The 15119-nt window shown below is 45.6% G+C and overlaps 5 protein-coding genes across 8 annotated transcripts; 1 reads left to right on the top strand and 4 right to left on the bottom strand.

Annotated features, from left to right (window-relative positions):
- Window positions 1-300: 300 nt before the first annotated feature.
- Window positions 301-3152, bottom strand: pacc1 (proton activated chloride channel 1). 4 transcript variants are annotated; one of them, XM_049740898.1, is made up of 8 exons: window positions 2893-3152; window positions 2389-2488; window positions 2116-2325; window positions 1896-2050; window positions 1699-1841; window positions 1469-1610; window positions 1161-1268; window positions 301-951 (listed from the first exon to the last, which is right to left on the bottom strand). In XM_049740898.1, the coding sequence occupies exons 1-8, from the start codon at window positions 2920-2922 to the stop codon at window positions 790-792; spliced, it is 1050 nt and encodes a 349-aa protein (XP_049596855.1). In that variant the 5' UTR covers window positions 2923-3152; the 3' UTR covers window positions 301-789. The 4 variants fall into 4 exon arrangements, with proteins under 4 accessions (XP_049596855.1, XP_049596857.1, XP_049596856.1 ...); XM_049740900.1 differs by having other exon boundaries at window positions 1738-1841; XM_049740899.1 differs by having other exon boundaries at window positions 1699-1838.
- Window positions 3153-3639: 487 nt separating this feature from the next.
- nusap1 (nucleolar and spindle associated protein 1) lies at window positions 3640-8780 on the bottom strand. Its single transcript, XM_049740852.1, has 11 exons — window positions 8633-8780; window positions 5824-6300; window positions 5663-5725; window positions 5259-5577; window positions 5039-5137; window positions 4858-4964; window positions 4637-4791; window positions 4443-4573; window positions 4264-4374; window positions 4090-4195; window positions 3640-3947 (listed from the first exon to the last, which is right to left on the bottom strand). Exons 2-11 carry the CDS (start codon window positions 5896-5898, stop codon window positions 3860-3862), a joined length of 1254 nt encoding a protein of 417 aa, XP_049596809.1. The 5' UTR covers window positions 5899-6300; window positions 8633-8780; the 3' UTR covers window positions 3640-3859.
- On the top strand, window positions 6483-11229 carry fbxo30a (F-box protein 30a). Its single transcript, XM_049740758.2, has 4 exons — window positions 6483-6719; window positions 7461-7863; window positions 7958-9490; window positions 9589-11229. The coding sequence occupies exons 2-4, from the start codon at window positions 7489-7491 to the stop codon at window positions 9790-9792; spliced, it is 2112 nt and encodes a 703-aa protein (XP_049596715.1). The 5' UTR covers window positions 6483-6719; window positions 7461-7488; the 3' UTR covers window positions 9793-11229.
- A 2-nt stretch (window positions 11230-11231) lies between these two features.
- On the bottom strand, window positions 11232-13149 carry stx11a (syntaxin 11a). Its single transcript, XM_049740926.2, has 2 exons — window positions 12735-13149; window positions 11232-12210 (listed from the first exon to the last, which is right to left on the bottom strand). The coding sequence occupies exon 2, from the start codon at window positions 12202-12204 to the stop codon at window positions 11320-11322; it is 885 nt and encodes a 294-aa protein (XP_049596883.1). The 5' UTR covers window positions 12205-12210; window positions 12735-13149; the 3' UTR covers window positions 11232-11319.
- A 141-nt stretch (window positions 13150-13290) lies between these two features.
- Window positions 13291-15068, bottom strand: marc1 (mitochondrial amidoxime reducing component 1). Its single transcript, XM_049740906.2, has 7 exons — window positions 14763-15068; window positions 14470-14640; window positions 14242-14404; window positions 14038-14181; window positions 13843-13904; window positions 13631-13702; window positions 13291-13550 (listed from the first exon to the last, which is right to left on the bottom strand). Exons 1-7 carry the CDS (start codon window positions 15011-15013, stop codon window positions 13424-13426), a joined length of 990 nt encoding a protein of 329 aa, XP_049596863.1. The 5' UTR covers window positions 15014-15068; the 3' UTR covers window positions 13291-13423.
- Between the last annotated feature and the right edge of the window lie 51 nt (window positions 15069-15119).

Here is a 15119-nt window from a genome sequence, read left to right as displayed (position 1 = left end):
CGGAAGCTACGTTCAAGTACACCGCTGCAATCGGAAAGTACGGCTTCAAAATTTTGGTTCATAAATCGTGTACTAAAAATGGAGAATCTGGGTAAAGAAATATTGAATTTTTAAAATGTTGCTCTTAATTTCAATTGAATTTATTTCAGAAAATTTTGTGATTATAATAAAGCAATATTTGGGGTTATGATTGCCCGAATGAGCTGAATATTTTGCTTTTGGAGTCACTTTCAGAATTGCAGATGTGTAAGAAGGATTAAAAAGTAGTGGAATAATACAAAATAACAGCGAAGTCTAAGGTTTAGGCATACAAAAATATTTTATCCACGCATAATTTTGAAAACATAAGCATTTCATAAAATCACAGACAATTCTATTCAAGTCATTTGGACACAATTAGACAGCAGGACTACATAAGAATAAAAAAAAATGATGTTAAAAATTCCCTGTTAGCCATTTAAAGATGATTGAGGATAAGCATATTTGGGACATAATATTTTCTTTAAATAAATCTGTATATCATCAGAAACACAACACGTTCAACAGGTTTGACATTGACATCAGCATTAAAAAATACATTAAATTGTTTTAAGTGTCATTTAAGTGTTCATTTATGTGCACGAGACGCATACGCAGGAATGGTTGTGTAGCACAGAGGTCAAATCTGAAATATTTGACTGAGAATAATGAAATTCATCGCTCTTGGAAATGTCCAACAGACCATTTAAGATATTTGCAGACTTGGCTTCACTTTTTGAAAAAGTTTTTTTGGATCACCATCCCCAGTGATTAGTTTATGATGCCTTGTTGGCGAGCTTTGTTCCTCAGGTGACGTTTGCGCATTCTGATGATCCACTGAACGGTCAGCTTGGCAAAGTTAGCCGCCTTGAAGAGCGCCATGAAGACGCCGCAAAGAATGGCCGCCGACGACCACGGGTTTGCTGTCACGATCTGTTTGAATTCCAAGAGAAAGAAAAGCTTCTGTGAGACAATTCGGTTTGGCACAGTCACCGATTAATCAGAAATTTTTTTTAAAAAGAAGCAATTTAAGAAGCTTCTCTCTCTCCATACAAAATATTGCTTTGGCGCCGCCTAGAGGCAACTGTGTTGAATTGACAGGAGGTGTTAATTTAGTCAAATAGAAGCTTTGCTGAACGTACCAGTTGGATTTCTTGTATAAAGGGATCACGCCACTCAAAGACAGCGAAGAAAAGCTGGTTGCTCCTTTCCGTTTCTGGCCTCTTGTCATTGAATTTGACCACAGTAGACTGAAAGACAAATCAGTGATCATCAAAACCCCAAATTAGCTGATCATTCTTACCTCTTGGACCCACAGATATGGATTTTATTGAATTAAATTTATTCAGGGCGCCGTCTAGTGGACACAAGGCGCAAGGACATCTTTCTGTGACTTCAACAATGTATATCGGCGCTTAATTGGCTGAATAATCTGTTGAGCCTTACTTACCTCTTGGCGAAACTCCACCGACTGGTCACTTTTCCCTGATGTGGTCACTAAGGACATTTTGACCCACGTGCGGAAGCCCCCGGAGAAGGTCCATGTGGAGTAGTTCCTCTCACAGTCCCTCATGAATTCAGATTGATTTAAACTGTAGAGTCAGATTCAAAAGAGTCAATAATGATTCTTGAATCTTGAATCTTAATGAGGTAACGTCGCTCTAAAAAATGTGGCATTACCTGTTGTCCAAATCGCTAAAATTAGCAAATAGCATGTACGTGATTGCGCTGAAGTCCTCCTCCGTTTCGTTCTGACTGAACTGCATGAAGATCAACTCTCTGCTGTGGACATCCGACGGTCCTCGTACCACCAGCGCCTTCTTCTGCGACACTAATAACGGTTAGCTTGTTTACGACAGAACGTATTTACCACGTACCTTTGTTTGGTTAGTGAAGAACCCGTTGTAGGTCACTTCCTTGATGACGCAGTCGCTATCTTGAGGCTTCCCGGGGTTCACCAAGGGCGGGATGTGGTCGTGGTAGTGGTGCCGGCAGCTCAGAAGACGGGCGTTGCCGGGATACAGAGCGATACCTATGATCACAATTTATCACAACAAATCCAAGATGACATTCAAACTCCAAATCTTTAATGCACACCAGGTGGAGAGAACATGTCAACCTCCTTGTAGGTGACAGACATGACTGGATGGTTGAGCTTCTCCAGGAAGTCGGAGATGGTTTGGTAAGCCAGGAAGGCTGCCACTGTCGTCAGGAGCAGGTAGATGAAGATCAGCACCACCGTGAACACGTTCTTCAGGCACGCCTTGCTGACCCGCATGGACGGCGTGCTGCCTCGAGCGTCATCCTCTGATATAGGAAGAAAGAAACACAATAATGCAGAGAAAAATAAAAGGAACAACCGGATTGTACCTGAAGGGCGCTCATCACGCTCCTCGCCATCGGCCTCCACGACATCTCGGAAAAAATCCGGAGACTGCATTTCTTCGCTGTGGTCGTCGTCATCGTTGAACTGTGGCATCAAATACATTTATTGCATGACAATTACGCAATATATATTTGAAATAATAATAAAGTAAGATTATCCTGAGTTTCATAGACTGTTTATAAAATTGTAAGAACATTTGCATAATAATTTGGAATTTGTCTGTCTCTATATGTATGAATAAATTATGTATACAACAATTGAATAAATAAAGACTTTCAGACAGTTTTTAAAGTCCAGTCAGCTCGTTTATTCAGGAAGCTTCTTTTCCTGCACTGTGCATGCGGATCACATGACGTCAGGGTGCAGGACAGACACACACGGTAAATAACTAAAAGTTGTAAGATACGTAAGAAAACTTACAATTAAGCATCTTGTAAGCATTTATTTTGACTTTGTTGACAAAAAGAGTCATAAATAAAGCAACCTACCTCTCGATAAGTACTGTCCTTTCCGAGCATTTCGTAAACTATCCTCCTCTTCCCAAACAGCAGTTCTGCCGAACGTCCCTTCCCGCCACCTTCAACTTTTAGTCAACATTTTAAAGCAGTACTTGTTGGACGCAAATAAGATAAAGTTTTCAGCTGACAATAAAGGATTTATCTCACGCAAGACGCAAACCGATCATTTAAAAAAAGCTAATGTCTGGAGTTTCCGTCATTCCTCGCACCACCTCGCTGCCTGACGGTGTGTTCGGGGACCCTTGGGAAAAATATTCGAAACTACTTTTCTCTACGAGAAGAAAGTCATGGCGGGGCGAGGCTGTTAAATTTTGGTTCTAATATACGAAATTGTGGCAACAATGTATTACTTTGTCGACACAAAATCCTAATTTGTGATTTTAATATCCTCCAGATGAAAACCTGGAGGTCTAGGTTTACAAATGGAGCGCCTCTTTCCTAGACAACGCAACGGTGATATCCTTTCCCAGGACGCTTCGAGAGAAGGTGCGCTCGATTTGCTTGCCAACTTGCTATTATATCTAATTTGTGGCCACCAAGTATTTTATAGACGTGTAATTACAATTTAATTGATTTAATTGCTCAGTTATGATTTAAAATATAATATTGTTCTAATATTAATATTGGTGCCAATTGTTTCAAATCAGTAAAGGATTTTATGGGCCAATGAAAATGATGAGAATGAAAACTCCACTAAACAAAAATGATCAGATACTATTATTTTAGAGAAGGTAATTCTCTTCTGCCTTTTTATTTTAGAAACATTAATAAAAGAAACAAATATGGAAGTTAATACAGAGCGCTTGGAATAAAAACTAAAACTGATTGACAAAGCTGCAAACTAAAATGCTAACAAATGCCAACCAGGAGAAGCTAAAATAAAATAGCGACAGTTAATATATTTACAAGAAAAAAAAAAAAAAAGCAGTCCAGCAGGCTAATCCATCACTAGGCCTCGCCGTGCACACAGCAAGTTTGACTTCTTTGCTTTGCGATCTTCAACTTGTTTGGCTTGCCTCTCCTCCCTGGAAATACCATAAAATATAATTGGCACATTAGAGTATTTAATCCGCTTTTATTCTGGAAACATACAAAGACCTTGTGTGTGGAGAACCACGAGCAACATAAAATACAATAACATATTTGGAACTGGAAAGAATAACACACCTGGTCTGCATTCTGTGCTGTTTGTAGTTTTTTATCCGAGAATCAGCAACCAAAGACTTGTCGGCGACTTTGTTTTCTTTGCAGTCGCCCAATGGCTTCAGTTTGCCTACGAGGAGATAACGGACATGTGGTTAACATGATGTCATGGCGACGACAAGGCAGCCATTTTGTTACCTGTGTGAGGCTTGTAAGTGAGCGGGCGGGACAGGCTGGCCTTCAGGTCAAAAACGGGCTTCTTCTGCGTTCCCGGGGTGACGCTGGTGTTGCCGGTGAACACAAACGATGCTTTTGTGGGTGGGGACAAAAAAGTTTATTTATGTTCCAATTCAAGGACATAATTTTAGATCACCAACCTGCAGTGGAGGTTTTCCTTCCTCCGGGCGTCTGCTTGCTGGGTGTGCTAGTGGCCAAGGCGAGCGACTTGCGTGCTGGCGTCTTCACCAGGGACCGCTTGTACTCGTTATCCGGCATCAACTCGGAAAACCTGCGCAGAACATAAATAATATAAGCGCCAGAAAGGCATGGCAAGTGCTAAGCCTGGACTCACCTGACGTTGATCCTTCTTGTGGAAAGCACAGAGGGCTTGAAGACCGCATTAGTTTTTTCGGCCACCTTGATTTGAGGATTTGGTTTGTTCGAAGTCAGCGGATTCTTCCTGTAGGGCGCGGGGCTGAACAAGGACACGCGAGAAGGCTTCGCCACCTGTGTCACGCCACAACACGGGATGTCACGTTGGCCTCAATTGATGAGATGCATGTGTGTGTTTACCTTCGGCTCTTGAATAGGCTCCATCTTGTTGTTGTTGTTCCGTCTTTGCATATAGGCGTCGATGGACTCCATCTTGTTGAATTGGGCCTCGTGCAGTTTTTGGAAGTCTGCATGAGAAAAGGATGATGTTGGGAATGTTCACTTATGATCCTTAAGTGTTTTGTGGAAAAGAAACACTTACTGGGTGTGACTGGTTTCAGGGCTGCCCTGTTCACCTGCCGCCGCCCTTTGTAGCGAGGGATCTTACCGGCTTGTTTTACAATGGGAACATTATCATTACCTGAAAAAAACAAATCCACCCCCTCATTAGATGCCGCCACACATCTGTAGTTGTAAATAAAGATCCACCATTATGCAAATTATTTTTTGATTCGATCATGATGAATTTTTGCATCACTGACCTTCTTCATCCTTGGAATCGCTCTGTACTTGACTACTCGTGTCTGAAGACTCAACCAGAGGTTTATTCGCTTCCTTCTCAGTCTTGGATTGAGTGGACAATCGACGTCTCTTGTTTTCAGGGTGGACTTGTGGATCCACTTCACTTGGAGGGACGTTCACGGACGTGTCTTCGGGGCACGACGTGAATACCTCATCCCCCAACCTTTTCATCTGCGCTTTTCCTCGACGTGTGTTGACAAACACTGAGGAACTCCAAACCGCATCCGTGGATTCGTCTGTCTTCACCTCAGCAGTGACATTGGCCACCGGTGCTTCTATCTGATTAACATGGATGCGTATATAGTTAATAAAAGCCCCGAAATCCTTTTTTTTTTTTTTTTTAATTGCTAGGGCAAAAGCTCACCTTGTTTTCTGTGTCCTTTTCTCGCTCATTATGCTTCTTAATGGCTTTTAACAACTTGTCCGCCTATTTAAAAAATAATATAATAGTTAGGCGGTAACTTCTGAACAAAAAGATGGAGTTCGTCATCGTTTGGCTAAATGCTAGCGTACGAGAAATCTTACCTTCATATTGGCCTTGAGACCTAGCTGCTTCGCTAGATCGCGTAGCTCAGCATATTTCATTGACTCCAAATCCATAGTTTAGGAAGTTAATAAATCGTGAAAACGAGAGGAACAACAGAAACTCTCAACGTTCTCTAAGCAGGGTGAAACGTGTTTGATTCAAACTGGAGACACATAGCTTATAATTGGCTGTTGATGCGAGAGGACACACTCTCGCCCAATAGCAAACGCGGACATTCGGAATCTCTCAGCCAATCACAGAGTAGATTTTTATGGGCGCGCGCACGCATACACATGGAGTTTATTTTTGTATTTATTTATTTTTTAATTTAATTTTATTATTATTATTGAACTTCACTATTGTTTTTATATTAATGCAGTACATATTTTAAATGGTCATCTCAAAGTTAGTACGCCACTTTATCCAATCAGGACCAGAAACTTCAGATTTGTTTTCTGTGCTCACTGCTCGACGACCTGACAAAAACAGAAAATACAAAAACGTTTTTTAAAACGAGTTTTAAAGATTAACAGAGAGGGGACTAGCCTAAAACATTAAATACATAAAATATGTTTGAAGATAACTGTTGATAACGTATAAAAACTGAGACCGACGTGTAGGTATCCAGGCAATATGATTGGTGGAAAACACCTACGCGTAATATGCGTGGTGACGTCATAGCGCAGCGCCCCAAAGAAGTCGTGCAGTTCCATCCCGGCGAAGAAGAACAGACTGTGCGGCTACATTTAGCGCACTCACTCGGTAGTTACAGGGGGCTTTAAATACACCCCCAGATATGTCCGCCTAGCTGTCGGCACCGTATTATATGTACACGAGGCTGACATATATCCACAAAAAACTTGTTACGATCCCAGACGACGCGTCGAAATTCCGGGTAAGTTGTTTGAACGGCTAACCTCGGGGGGCTAACAGCTAGCCGTGTTGTTGTTCTTTTGTCCGGCAAACTCTACGAACTTGTCTTTTTATAGCCTCCTATTTTGTCGTAACATTGGAATGTTAATTAGAATAGAAAAACCTCTAAGTGTTGTCACGCTTTATTTTGTTAATTAAGTGAATTTATTGTTTTACTTGGTATGACTGGCTCGTTTTTAGCTGCCTTTTGCTACACAAATATGTTCAGCAGCTCTCATGTGATGGATTATGGAAATAATCTTGAGCTGTTCATCCATCTAAAGCGGATGTTTTTTTCCCCTGATAAATAAATAGATTAAAAAAATTTGCCTCAACAGGTGGAGGAGGGTCAGTTTGGAAGAACCGGCGAGTTTCCATGTAACCAAATAGCGTCGTTGCGACACATAACACGGTTGCTTTAGTAAACACTCGCAGGCACTCTGTTTATGGAACACACGTGTACGTATGTGCAATATGTTGACAAGGCGTCTTATTGAAATCACATGGGCAAAAATATTGGGTAAGCAGCCAGAAGAAATCCCACCAAATTTTAAAAACGAAACGTAAAATTTACCTAACTAATCGTGTCTGATTTATAATTGATTATACCTTCTAAAAATTCTCCTGTATTTGATTAAATGACAAATTATTATTGTCCTTTTTTTTTTCTAAATACACATTTTTCTAAAAACTGTCAAATGTGAGTTTTTTTTGTGCATTCCAGGGTTGTTCCCCATCTCCTTTCAGAGAAGATGGAAGGTCTTCACCCGCACTGCCTTAAATGCATCAACCGGAGATGCATGGTGCGGCCGGAGGCGGGCCTGTCTTGTGACCTCATCGGCTGCCCGCTGGTGTGCGGCGCCGTCTTCCACGCGTGCAAGCTCTCCGAGCACCGCCTGCTGTGTCCGTATGAGCGCCTGCCGTGCCTCAATAGCGGTTTCGGTTGCCCCTTTGCCGTGGCCCGGGCCAAGATGGCTCAGCACTTGGAGACCTGCCCTGCTAGCATCGTGTGCTGCACCATGGAGTGGAACCGCTGGCCCGTCAGCTACGCAGACCGCAAGTCCTACGAGAACCTGAGCCGGGACTTTGATGAGGTGGAGCAGCTGGACATGGCACTGGCCCTTCAGGTACGGTTGTAAAATTCAATTGACTGGAAATTTAGCAGAAACCTTCAGGGAGTTTGCCGAAAAACTTTCCACACCTTCCAAATTGTACCTGCAGGACCAGCGCATGCTCCTGGAGTCCCTCAAGGTCACAACCACTGTGTCCAAGGATGGCAAGGGGGACAACGACAAGATGGCCACGCCTCCCTGCGGCGAGGCTACCAACGGGGCGGTGGAGATGGAGGAAGAGCCGTACAGCGACTTGTACCGAGCTTCGGTGGAGACCAGCCGTAGCTTGGCGGCCGCCTTGGACATCCTCACGCACTCCAAGGGCGTCGTCGGTCTGAACGGGGAAAATGGCGCCGCAGGGAAGAACGTGGACATGCGCGAGAGCGACTCGGACTCTGAGTGCGAGCTGGGGGCGGTGGGCGGCGCCGTTGAGAACAACGGCGCTATCGCTTGGCCGGAGGAGGACGAGGATTTCGTGGAGTTGTTCTTCGAGGACAAGGAGGATGCCATCGAAGACCCGGCCGAGGAGGAGGCGCTGGAGCCTGTGTGGCCTGAGGCGCCAAGGGACTATGTGCCCGCCGTCTTGCCGCACCCCCAGGCGGAACCGCTGGCCGCGCCTATCCCCTTCCTCCTCTCAGACCAGGTGAGGAACAACTTTTTGCACCAGCTACCCACCGAGCTCAGGTATCGGTGCCTGGAGCGCAAACTCCACAACGTGGAGGTTCTGCGAGGCATCAGCATGTTTACTTTCAACGGCCGCCGCGCGCTGTTCTCGGACCCTTACCTCTTCCGCGCCAAGATGGAAGACAAGGCGGTGGACACGTCGGACCTGGAGGTGGCCGACGACCCCATGGGTCTTCACGGGATCGACCTGATCACAGCCGCCTTGCTCTTCTGCTTGGGCGACTCGCCAGGCGGGCGCGGCATCTCCGACAGCCGCTTCGTGGACGGCTACCACATCAACTTCGGCACGCAGACCTTCTCCTTCCCCTCCGCCATCCTGGCCACCAACACCATGGTGGGCGACATCGCGTCGGCGTCTGCGTGTGACCACGCCAATCCGCAGCTGTCCAACCCCAGCCCCTTCCACACGCTGCGCCTGGACCTGGTGCTGGAATGCGTGGCACGCTACCAAACGAAGCAGCGCTCCATGTTCACCTTTGTGTGCGGCCAGCTGTTCCGCCGCGACGAGTTCTCCTCGCACTTCAAGAACGTGCACGGCGACATCCACGCCGGGCTCAACGGCTGGATGGAGCAACGCTGCCCCCTAGCATACTACGGCTGCACCTACTCGCAGAGACGCTTCTGCCCGTCGGTGCAGGGTTTCCGCATCATCCACGACCGCCACCTGGGCTCCTTCGGCGTGCAGCCGGGCCTCCCCGCCAAAAACTCGGACAAGCCGCCGAGAGGCCTCCGCCCGCGCTTCAGCTCCAAATGCGACCAGCTCAGCGGTCTACCCTTCGAGGTGCTGCAGCACATGGCCAGCTTCCTGGACAGCTTCAGCCTGTGTCAGCTGTCCCGGACGTCACGCACCATGAGGGACGTGTGCGCCAGCCTCCTCCAGATGCGCGGCATGGTCGTCCTGCTGTGGAAGAAGAAGCGGAAGGAGGACGGCTCGTTCTCGTGGCAGATCACAGACAAGGTTGGCATTCCTTGTCAAGTGTTTAAACTTCTGAAGTTCTCATTCCAGTTCAATAAGTTCCTCATCTTCCGTCCCGTTTTTTTTTTTTTTCTTCACAGGTGTGGCGCTTCAGCACCGCCTTCGGCACGGTGAACGAGTGGAAGTTCGCCAACATCAGCAGCATGGCGGACCACCTGAAGAAGTGCAAGTTCAACACGGTGTCGCGGCGCGAGGAAGCCATCCCGCTGCCCTGCATGTGTTTCACCCGCGAGCTAACCAAGGAGGGCCGCTGTTTACGCTCCGTGCTTAAGCCCGTGGCCTAAACTCCTTTTATCCCCATGGAAAGCCCTTTGACAATCGATTCCACGTTCTGGAGATCCGGCGCGAGGTTCGATTTGATTTTCAGACCATCCGGATTCAAACCGGAAGATGGAATCGAGGCTCAAACGGCTTCCCATATTCAAGTGTTTACAGAAAAACATCCTGAACCACTCCCCGAAATATGAGCACATCCACGTTACACTGTTGTGTAAATAATCTCACGCTCCGACGTTTTATTTTTATAGCAAACCGAAGCCAGTACCGCGCGGAGGACGTAACCGCCGCGGCTTTATTTCTACACGGCCACACCGACCAAATATCTGCAAAATATTTGACGGCCATCACACTTTCTGCGATGTTACCTCGAAGCTAATCGCGCTGGCACGCTAAACCGAAGGCGGGGAGCGCTCACCGTCGGTCGTCTTCAATCTGATAATGTAGCAGGGAATTTAAAAAAAATAAACAAGCGTGAATGTAAAGCATCAGAGCGTTTTCAAATGGTAAGCGTCGGAAGTAAACAAAAGCACCCGCTGGCACGGGGACTTGAATAATAGTGAACCAGGCGAGAGAGCGACGTTTCACACGTGGAATGAGAACGAAGGGTAAAGTGAGATTGAGATTAAGAAATGAAAATCTGAATTATAAATTAGGACGTGTGTTAAAAACATTTTGGTAGCCAAAAGAATGTATGATGAGACAGGGTCAAAAGAAATAGCCTATGTTTGATTTTTTTTTTATGCTCAATGTTTTTTTTTTTTAAATTACAGACTTTTTGGAATTTTGGCCCCTTTTGAAAAATAATTGCTAAAGTTAAAAAAATAATCTCACTTTACGTCTTACGAAAGAATAGGTAAGGCCATTTTGCTTTTAACTACGAGTGTTAAAATAGCGTAGCGGTGTGTTGCAGTGTTGACATGAGCAGATTTACTGTATGATTTTAATATCTACTTGGTTCTTGGAGTGAGAAATGTTTTTAAATGTCACTTTCATATGTCACTGAAAGAGTGTGTGTTTTTTTTTTTTTAACTTTTCTTGGTACTCTAAAAGCTGCCTCTGTAACATCCAGATGAATATTTTTATTTTTGTGAATTTTCAATTTGCACTTGACGCATGTACTGTAAAATGTTTTGTTATTATTATGCATGTGGGTTTCTGACTTTTTTTTTTTTTTTTTTGTAGACCGTCAAGTGGAAGCCGCACATTTCTAAAACAACATTTCAGGAAATTGTGGCTTTCTGTCCGACGGTGACAAATCCATTAATAGTGTTCAGTTCTCAGGCACAGCCATTTTGTTTTTTAAGTGTGAAGCTACATTTTATTTGTATTTCTACTTGTTCTCACAAGCCTTTTTGTTTTCACTCCAGCTGTGAAGTGTGCGTTCACCACAGGTTGCCAGCTTTTCAAGCGTTTTAATAACAATAAAGAGGCTTCACGATGCAGCTTTGACTCAGCAGTGTTCTAGTTTAATGGCTTGAAACTATTATTTAAAATCTGCCCATTAATTTAAAATTAAAAGATTATAGTTCACCTCAATGGCAGCAGGGGAAACAACAGCAGAAGATCTTCTTGCAAGGGTTCGCCTTCTTGTATTTGATCGCCTGCCGCACGTGGTTACCGGCGGCAACCACGTAGTCCCGGGCGTTGTTCACGTGCGCTTCGATTTGGTCCACCATGCATCCCTGCTCCTCGACCAGCAGCGCCACCTGGAAGAAAAGGTCCCGCACGTCTCGTATGCGGCCCTCCAGTTCCATCAGCTGCTGCCTGCGGGTCTCGATTTCGCTCAGCGCCGAACGGGCGCCGCGCACGTCCGACATCAGCAGGCCGTCCCCCACAAACATGTCCCACTTGCCCGTCTCCATCATCTCCTCGATCTGAGACCGGGTCACCTCCTTCCCCACGATGGCCGCCTGCCGTTGGATGCGCGCCGTGCAGTTCTCCCGCTGCTCCATCTCGGCGCGGTTGTACTCCGTCATGGCCTGGTGGAAGTTCCCAGTCAGCGCTGCGTGCTGGCATCGGGCCACGCGGGCCACAACCGAGGAGTCACCATGCACCCGGGCTAGTTCCTCACTCAGCCCTCCCAGCGCCTCCAACCGGGCCATAAGCGCCTCCCCGCGGGTTTTGATGGCACGCCCTAGAGCGTTGGCATCTCTCTTGATGCTGCTAAAGCGCCGCACAGAGGTGAGGAACCGACTGCTCTCCTTGCCCAGACGCTTGACATCCATGTTGAGGAGCAGGATCTCCTTCCTGATGGCCTGAACCTCCTTGTGGATGCCCTCCATAGCTTCCTGCCCGCTGAAAATCGGCACAGTACACTCATTCTGCTCCGGGTCGCCCTCGTTGTCCATCAGGTTGTACTCCACCACCTCCGGAGGCTTGGCTGCAAGGGCGTGGAGCTTGCTCAGTCTGTCAATCATCTCGTCCTGAGTGATAATTCAGGAAAGATGTATCAAGAAATGCATGCTCACTCAGGTTAAGGTCAGGTGATTAACCTGGCTAAAGCATAACTTATGCTAGCTTAATGTTAAGATGCTAGAGTTGAGAACAGACCAAAATGAAACTTTTATATATGTATATATATAGAATTCACACATTGTTTCCGGTGACAAGTGCTGAGTAATTGTCAGAAAAGGAAACTGACGTGTTCCTTGATGACTTGATTACTGCACTGAACTTCCTCAATTTTTCTCATACAGACACTTCACAAGGACATCAAATATGAATAATCAATCAATCAATCAATCAATCAATCAATCAATCAATCCATCTATCCGTCCGTCCGTCCGTCCGTCTGTCTATCATCAACCACCCATCCCGATCCATCCATCCAGTCAGAGTCACGTGTATATCTTTCTTTTTAGCGGACAATAGAATACTAATGATAATAAAAATGATAATAAAAATGAAAGGCTAATGATAATAAAAATGAATTCGAATGTTCTCTTACCTTGCTTCTCTCCGGCCGCAGCAAGTCACTCGTTGTTGGTTTCCTCTTTTTGTCGATTCCGTTACACGCGAGCGCGTTTCAACATGCGCGCACTCAACAAGGATGCGGAAGATAAAGCCAGAGTTTTATTTTTAGATTCTTTCTATTTCTTATACAGGATACGCGACAACAGCGACCGGTGACGTCATCGTCGAATTGAATCAATATTTTCTTAATAAAATAAAAATAAAGTAGTTGTCAAAAAAAAATTCAACTTGTCTTCTTTTAACGGCCAGCAGGGGGAGACAAATCCCGTGATATTCATAGTCAATGAACGATAGAACCATTACCGAGTTACACTATTGAGTTTTTTTTTTTTTTTTACACCAGCCACCCCCCCAAAATTTATTTGTAATGAATCCAGTTTTCCTGAATTTATTTGTGGATTCTTAAGAGAATTTACACCGTTTGCAAATACCTCGCAGCGTTTAAGATAAAGTGGGAGCAAACAAACAAATTTCAAGCAGTTCCTTTTTTTGCGACGCAATAATCAGAGCCAGAAAAATTGCATTTAAACTTATGTGAAAAAAGTATTTATTTTACTCTGTATTAACTATACAGTATATTACATTGAGATTATGAGGGACATATTTTCTAAAATGGATTCTGCCTTTTTAAAGAGTACTTGGATTGTTGATGGCTCCTCTTTTTCATCGACTGATTTTGTAGACAAGATCGCCCACCTGGATCACGCCCGTCTTCTCCACGCTAAGCAGCTGTCCAAACAGCGGCGCCGACTTGTAGATGTGCTTCTCGTCGGGATTGCACAGGCGGTAGCTGAGCGGCCAACATCAGACAACCATGGTCCAAAAAAAACACACACAAAATGTATCTACGAACGAGAAAAGTTTCTTTACCTCTTCAGCGTTTCAAGAGGCTCCTTTCTGTTGATGATTCCAGTTTCGGGGTCCACTGTTGTGAAAATGCACCTGAAAAAAATTTTTTTTATTAAAAAGTATCATTTTAGCAAGTGAGTCATATTTGAACAAATAGTGGTGCAACACATGTAGACAGGCAGAATGGAATAAAATAAACATTAGTTGTCAACTTGAAAGCAAAAAAAAATTACCTCCCGCATGACATCACCCGCCGCAGACGAACGCTACCAATCTGGATCTCTTCCCATGAATCCTGCACATGCACACCCACACACCGAAAAAAAAAAAAAAAACATGCCAGTTGAGTCGTGAGTAAAATTAGTTCTCCGCCTCCATAGCACATGATGACTTTTCCCATTTCGGGCACAGAAACAGGTTTGTCGTACTTCGGCGAACGCCTCGCAGTCGCCGATGACGATGTTGGGCCGGAAGCGCTCCACCGTCAAGTCCTTGTTTAGTTTCCCGCTCAGGTGCTTGACGGACGCTTCGGACAGGAGCATAACTGGAGCGCAATCGGGGTACGCCACCTCCTGGACGGCAAAAAGAAAAAGTTAAAGGCTCTAAATTGTCTCTGGTGGTTATCAACTGACCTCATGAGGGGAGAAGAGCGATTCTGCATCCACAGACCTCCTGGCCCTCATGTGGGCTTCAAAATGCACCAGGTGGAAGGTCTTTTCCGACTTCAGATAGCGGACCAACCAACGGGATGCTTCGTCCCCGCAATCCCGCCCCTGAACGTCAGCACCAAACACTCTGACATCACAAAAATCGGCGTTGAGTCATCAACGTAGCGACGATGCTATTCAAATAGTTAGCACCTGCAGTCCATGATGGCGTTATCGGGCTGCTTGATGGGGAAACGCAGCTCAGACATCTCAGGCCCGTTCAGGACCACGTCACCTCCCTCGCATGTTAAAGAGACCAGAACCAGACGAGGTTCCTGGCGGCCCGTCACCATGTGGCCGTCCTCTGTCACTACCATCCAGTGGCTGCAGGAAAAAAAAAATTTGGGGAGTAAATTAAGAATTTAAAGATTTATAAATAGATAAATGTAACTTTTTTTGGTGGTTTTCCATTCGGCCAGTCAATCTGGAGGGTGACACCCACTTACCGATCCTGCATCTGCCCGCACTTGAGGCCTATGTTGAGGCACTCGGCGAGAGGAACCGACGCCGCTTTGCCGGACTTGAGCGGGTGGACAAGGAGCTGCGACACGACGCCCACGCGTACACGCGTCACCGGCCTCCTCAGGTATTTATATGCGACACCTAAAGCCACTAACACCGCGGCGGCTGCACCGCCCACCAGCAGCGTGGATTTATTGTTGCACAAAAAAACTTTCACGGACGCCGTCGGCTCCATTTTGGAAGTTCGCTCGGACTTTGGACTTCCGCTGCGTCCTTAAATATGTAACGTTCAAGGACAGTCGGTTTTATCATTCTTCCTTGATGCAGTTTTGTGCTACTCA

The sequence above is a fragment of the Syngnathus scovelli genome, chromosome 14 (assembly GCF_024217435.2).
Source record: "Syngnathus scovelli strain Florida chromosome 14, RoL_Ssco_1.2, whole genome shotgun sequence".
NCBI lineage: Eukaryota > Metazoa > Chordata > Actinopteri > Syngnathiformes > Syngnathidae > Syngnathus > Syngnathus scovelli.
The sequence above is the reverse complement of the archived record's forward strand: the minus strand, read 5'-3'. Positions and strand labels throughout refer to the sequence as shown.

What these genes read in the sequence shown, in the direction of transcription:
- stx11a (XM_049740926.2), bottom strand. Translation starts at nt 12,204, where the DNA reads ATGATTGACAGACTGAGCAAGCTCCACGCCCTTGCAGCCAAGCCTCCG.
- nusap1 (XM_049740852.1), bottom strand. Translation starts at nt 5,898, where the DNA reads ATGGATTTGGAGTCAATGAAATATGCTGAGCTACGCGATCTAGCGAAG. An exon ending in AAGGAAAACCTCCACTGCAG is followed by an intron (nt 4,375 to 4,442) that starts GTTGGTGATCTA and finishes CACCCACAAAAG; the next exon opens with CATCGTTTGTGTTCACCGGC. An exon ending in CAGCACAGAATGCAGACCAG is followed by an intron (nt 3,948 to 4,089) that starts GTGTGTTATTCT and finishes TGGTATTTCCAG; the next exon opens with GGAGGAGAGGCAAGCCAAAC.
- pacc1 (XM_049740898.1), bottom strand. Translation starts at nt 2,922, where the DNA reads ATGCTCGGAAAGGACAGTACTTATCGAGAG. An exon ending in TGACATGTTCTCTCCACCTG is followed by an intron (nt 2,051 to 2,115) that starts GTGTGCATTAAA and finishes TTGTGATCATAG; the next exon opens with GTATCGCTCTGTATCCCGGC. An exon ending in TTATACAAGAAATCCAACTG is followed by an intron (nt 952 to 1,160) that starts GTACGTTCAGCA and finishes GAATTCAAACAG; the next exon opens with ATCGTGACAGCAAACCCGTG.
- fbxo30a (XM_049740758.2), top strand. Translation starts at nt 7,489, where the DNA reads ATGGAAGGTCTTCACCCGCACTGCCTTAAATGCATCAACCGGAGATGC. An exon ending in ACATGGCACTGGCCCTTCAG is followed by an intron (nt 7,864 to 7,957) that starts GTACGGTTGTAA and finishes TTGTACCTGCAG; the next exon opens with GACCAGCGCATGCTCCTGGA. An exon ending in CGTGGCAGATCACAGACAAG is followed by an intron (nt 9,491 to 9,588) that starts GTTGGCATTCCT and finishes TTTTCTTCACAG; the next exon opens with GTGTGGCGCTTCAGCACCGC.
- marc1 (XM_049740906.2), bottom strand. Translation starts at nt 15,013, where the DNA reads ATGGAGCCGACGGCGTCCGTGAAAGTTTTTTTGTGCAACAATAAATCC. An exon ending in CGCTCTTCTCCCCTCATGAG is followed by an intron (nt 14,182 to 14,241) that starts GTCAGTTGATAA and finishes TTTGCCGTCCAG; the next exon opens with GAGGTGGCGTACCCCGATTG. An exon ending in ACTGCGAGGCGTTCGCCGAA is followed by an intron (nt 13,905 to 14,037) that starts GTACGACAAACC and finishes GTGCATGTGCAG; the next exon opens with GATTCATGGGAAGAGATCCA.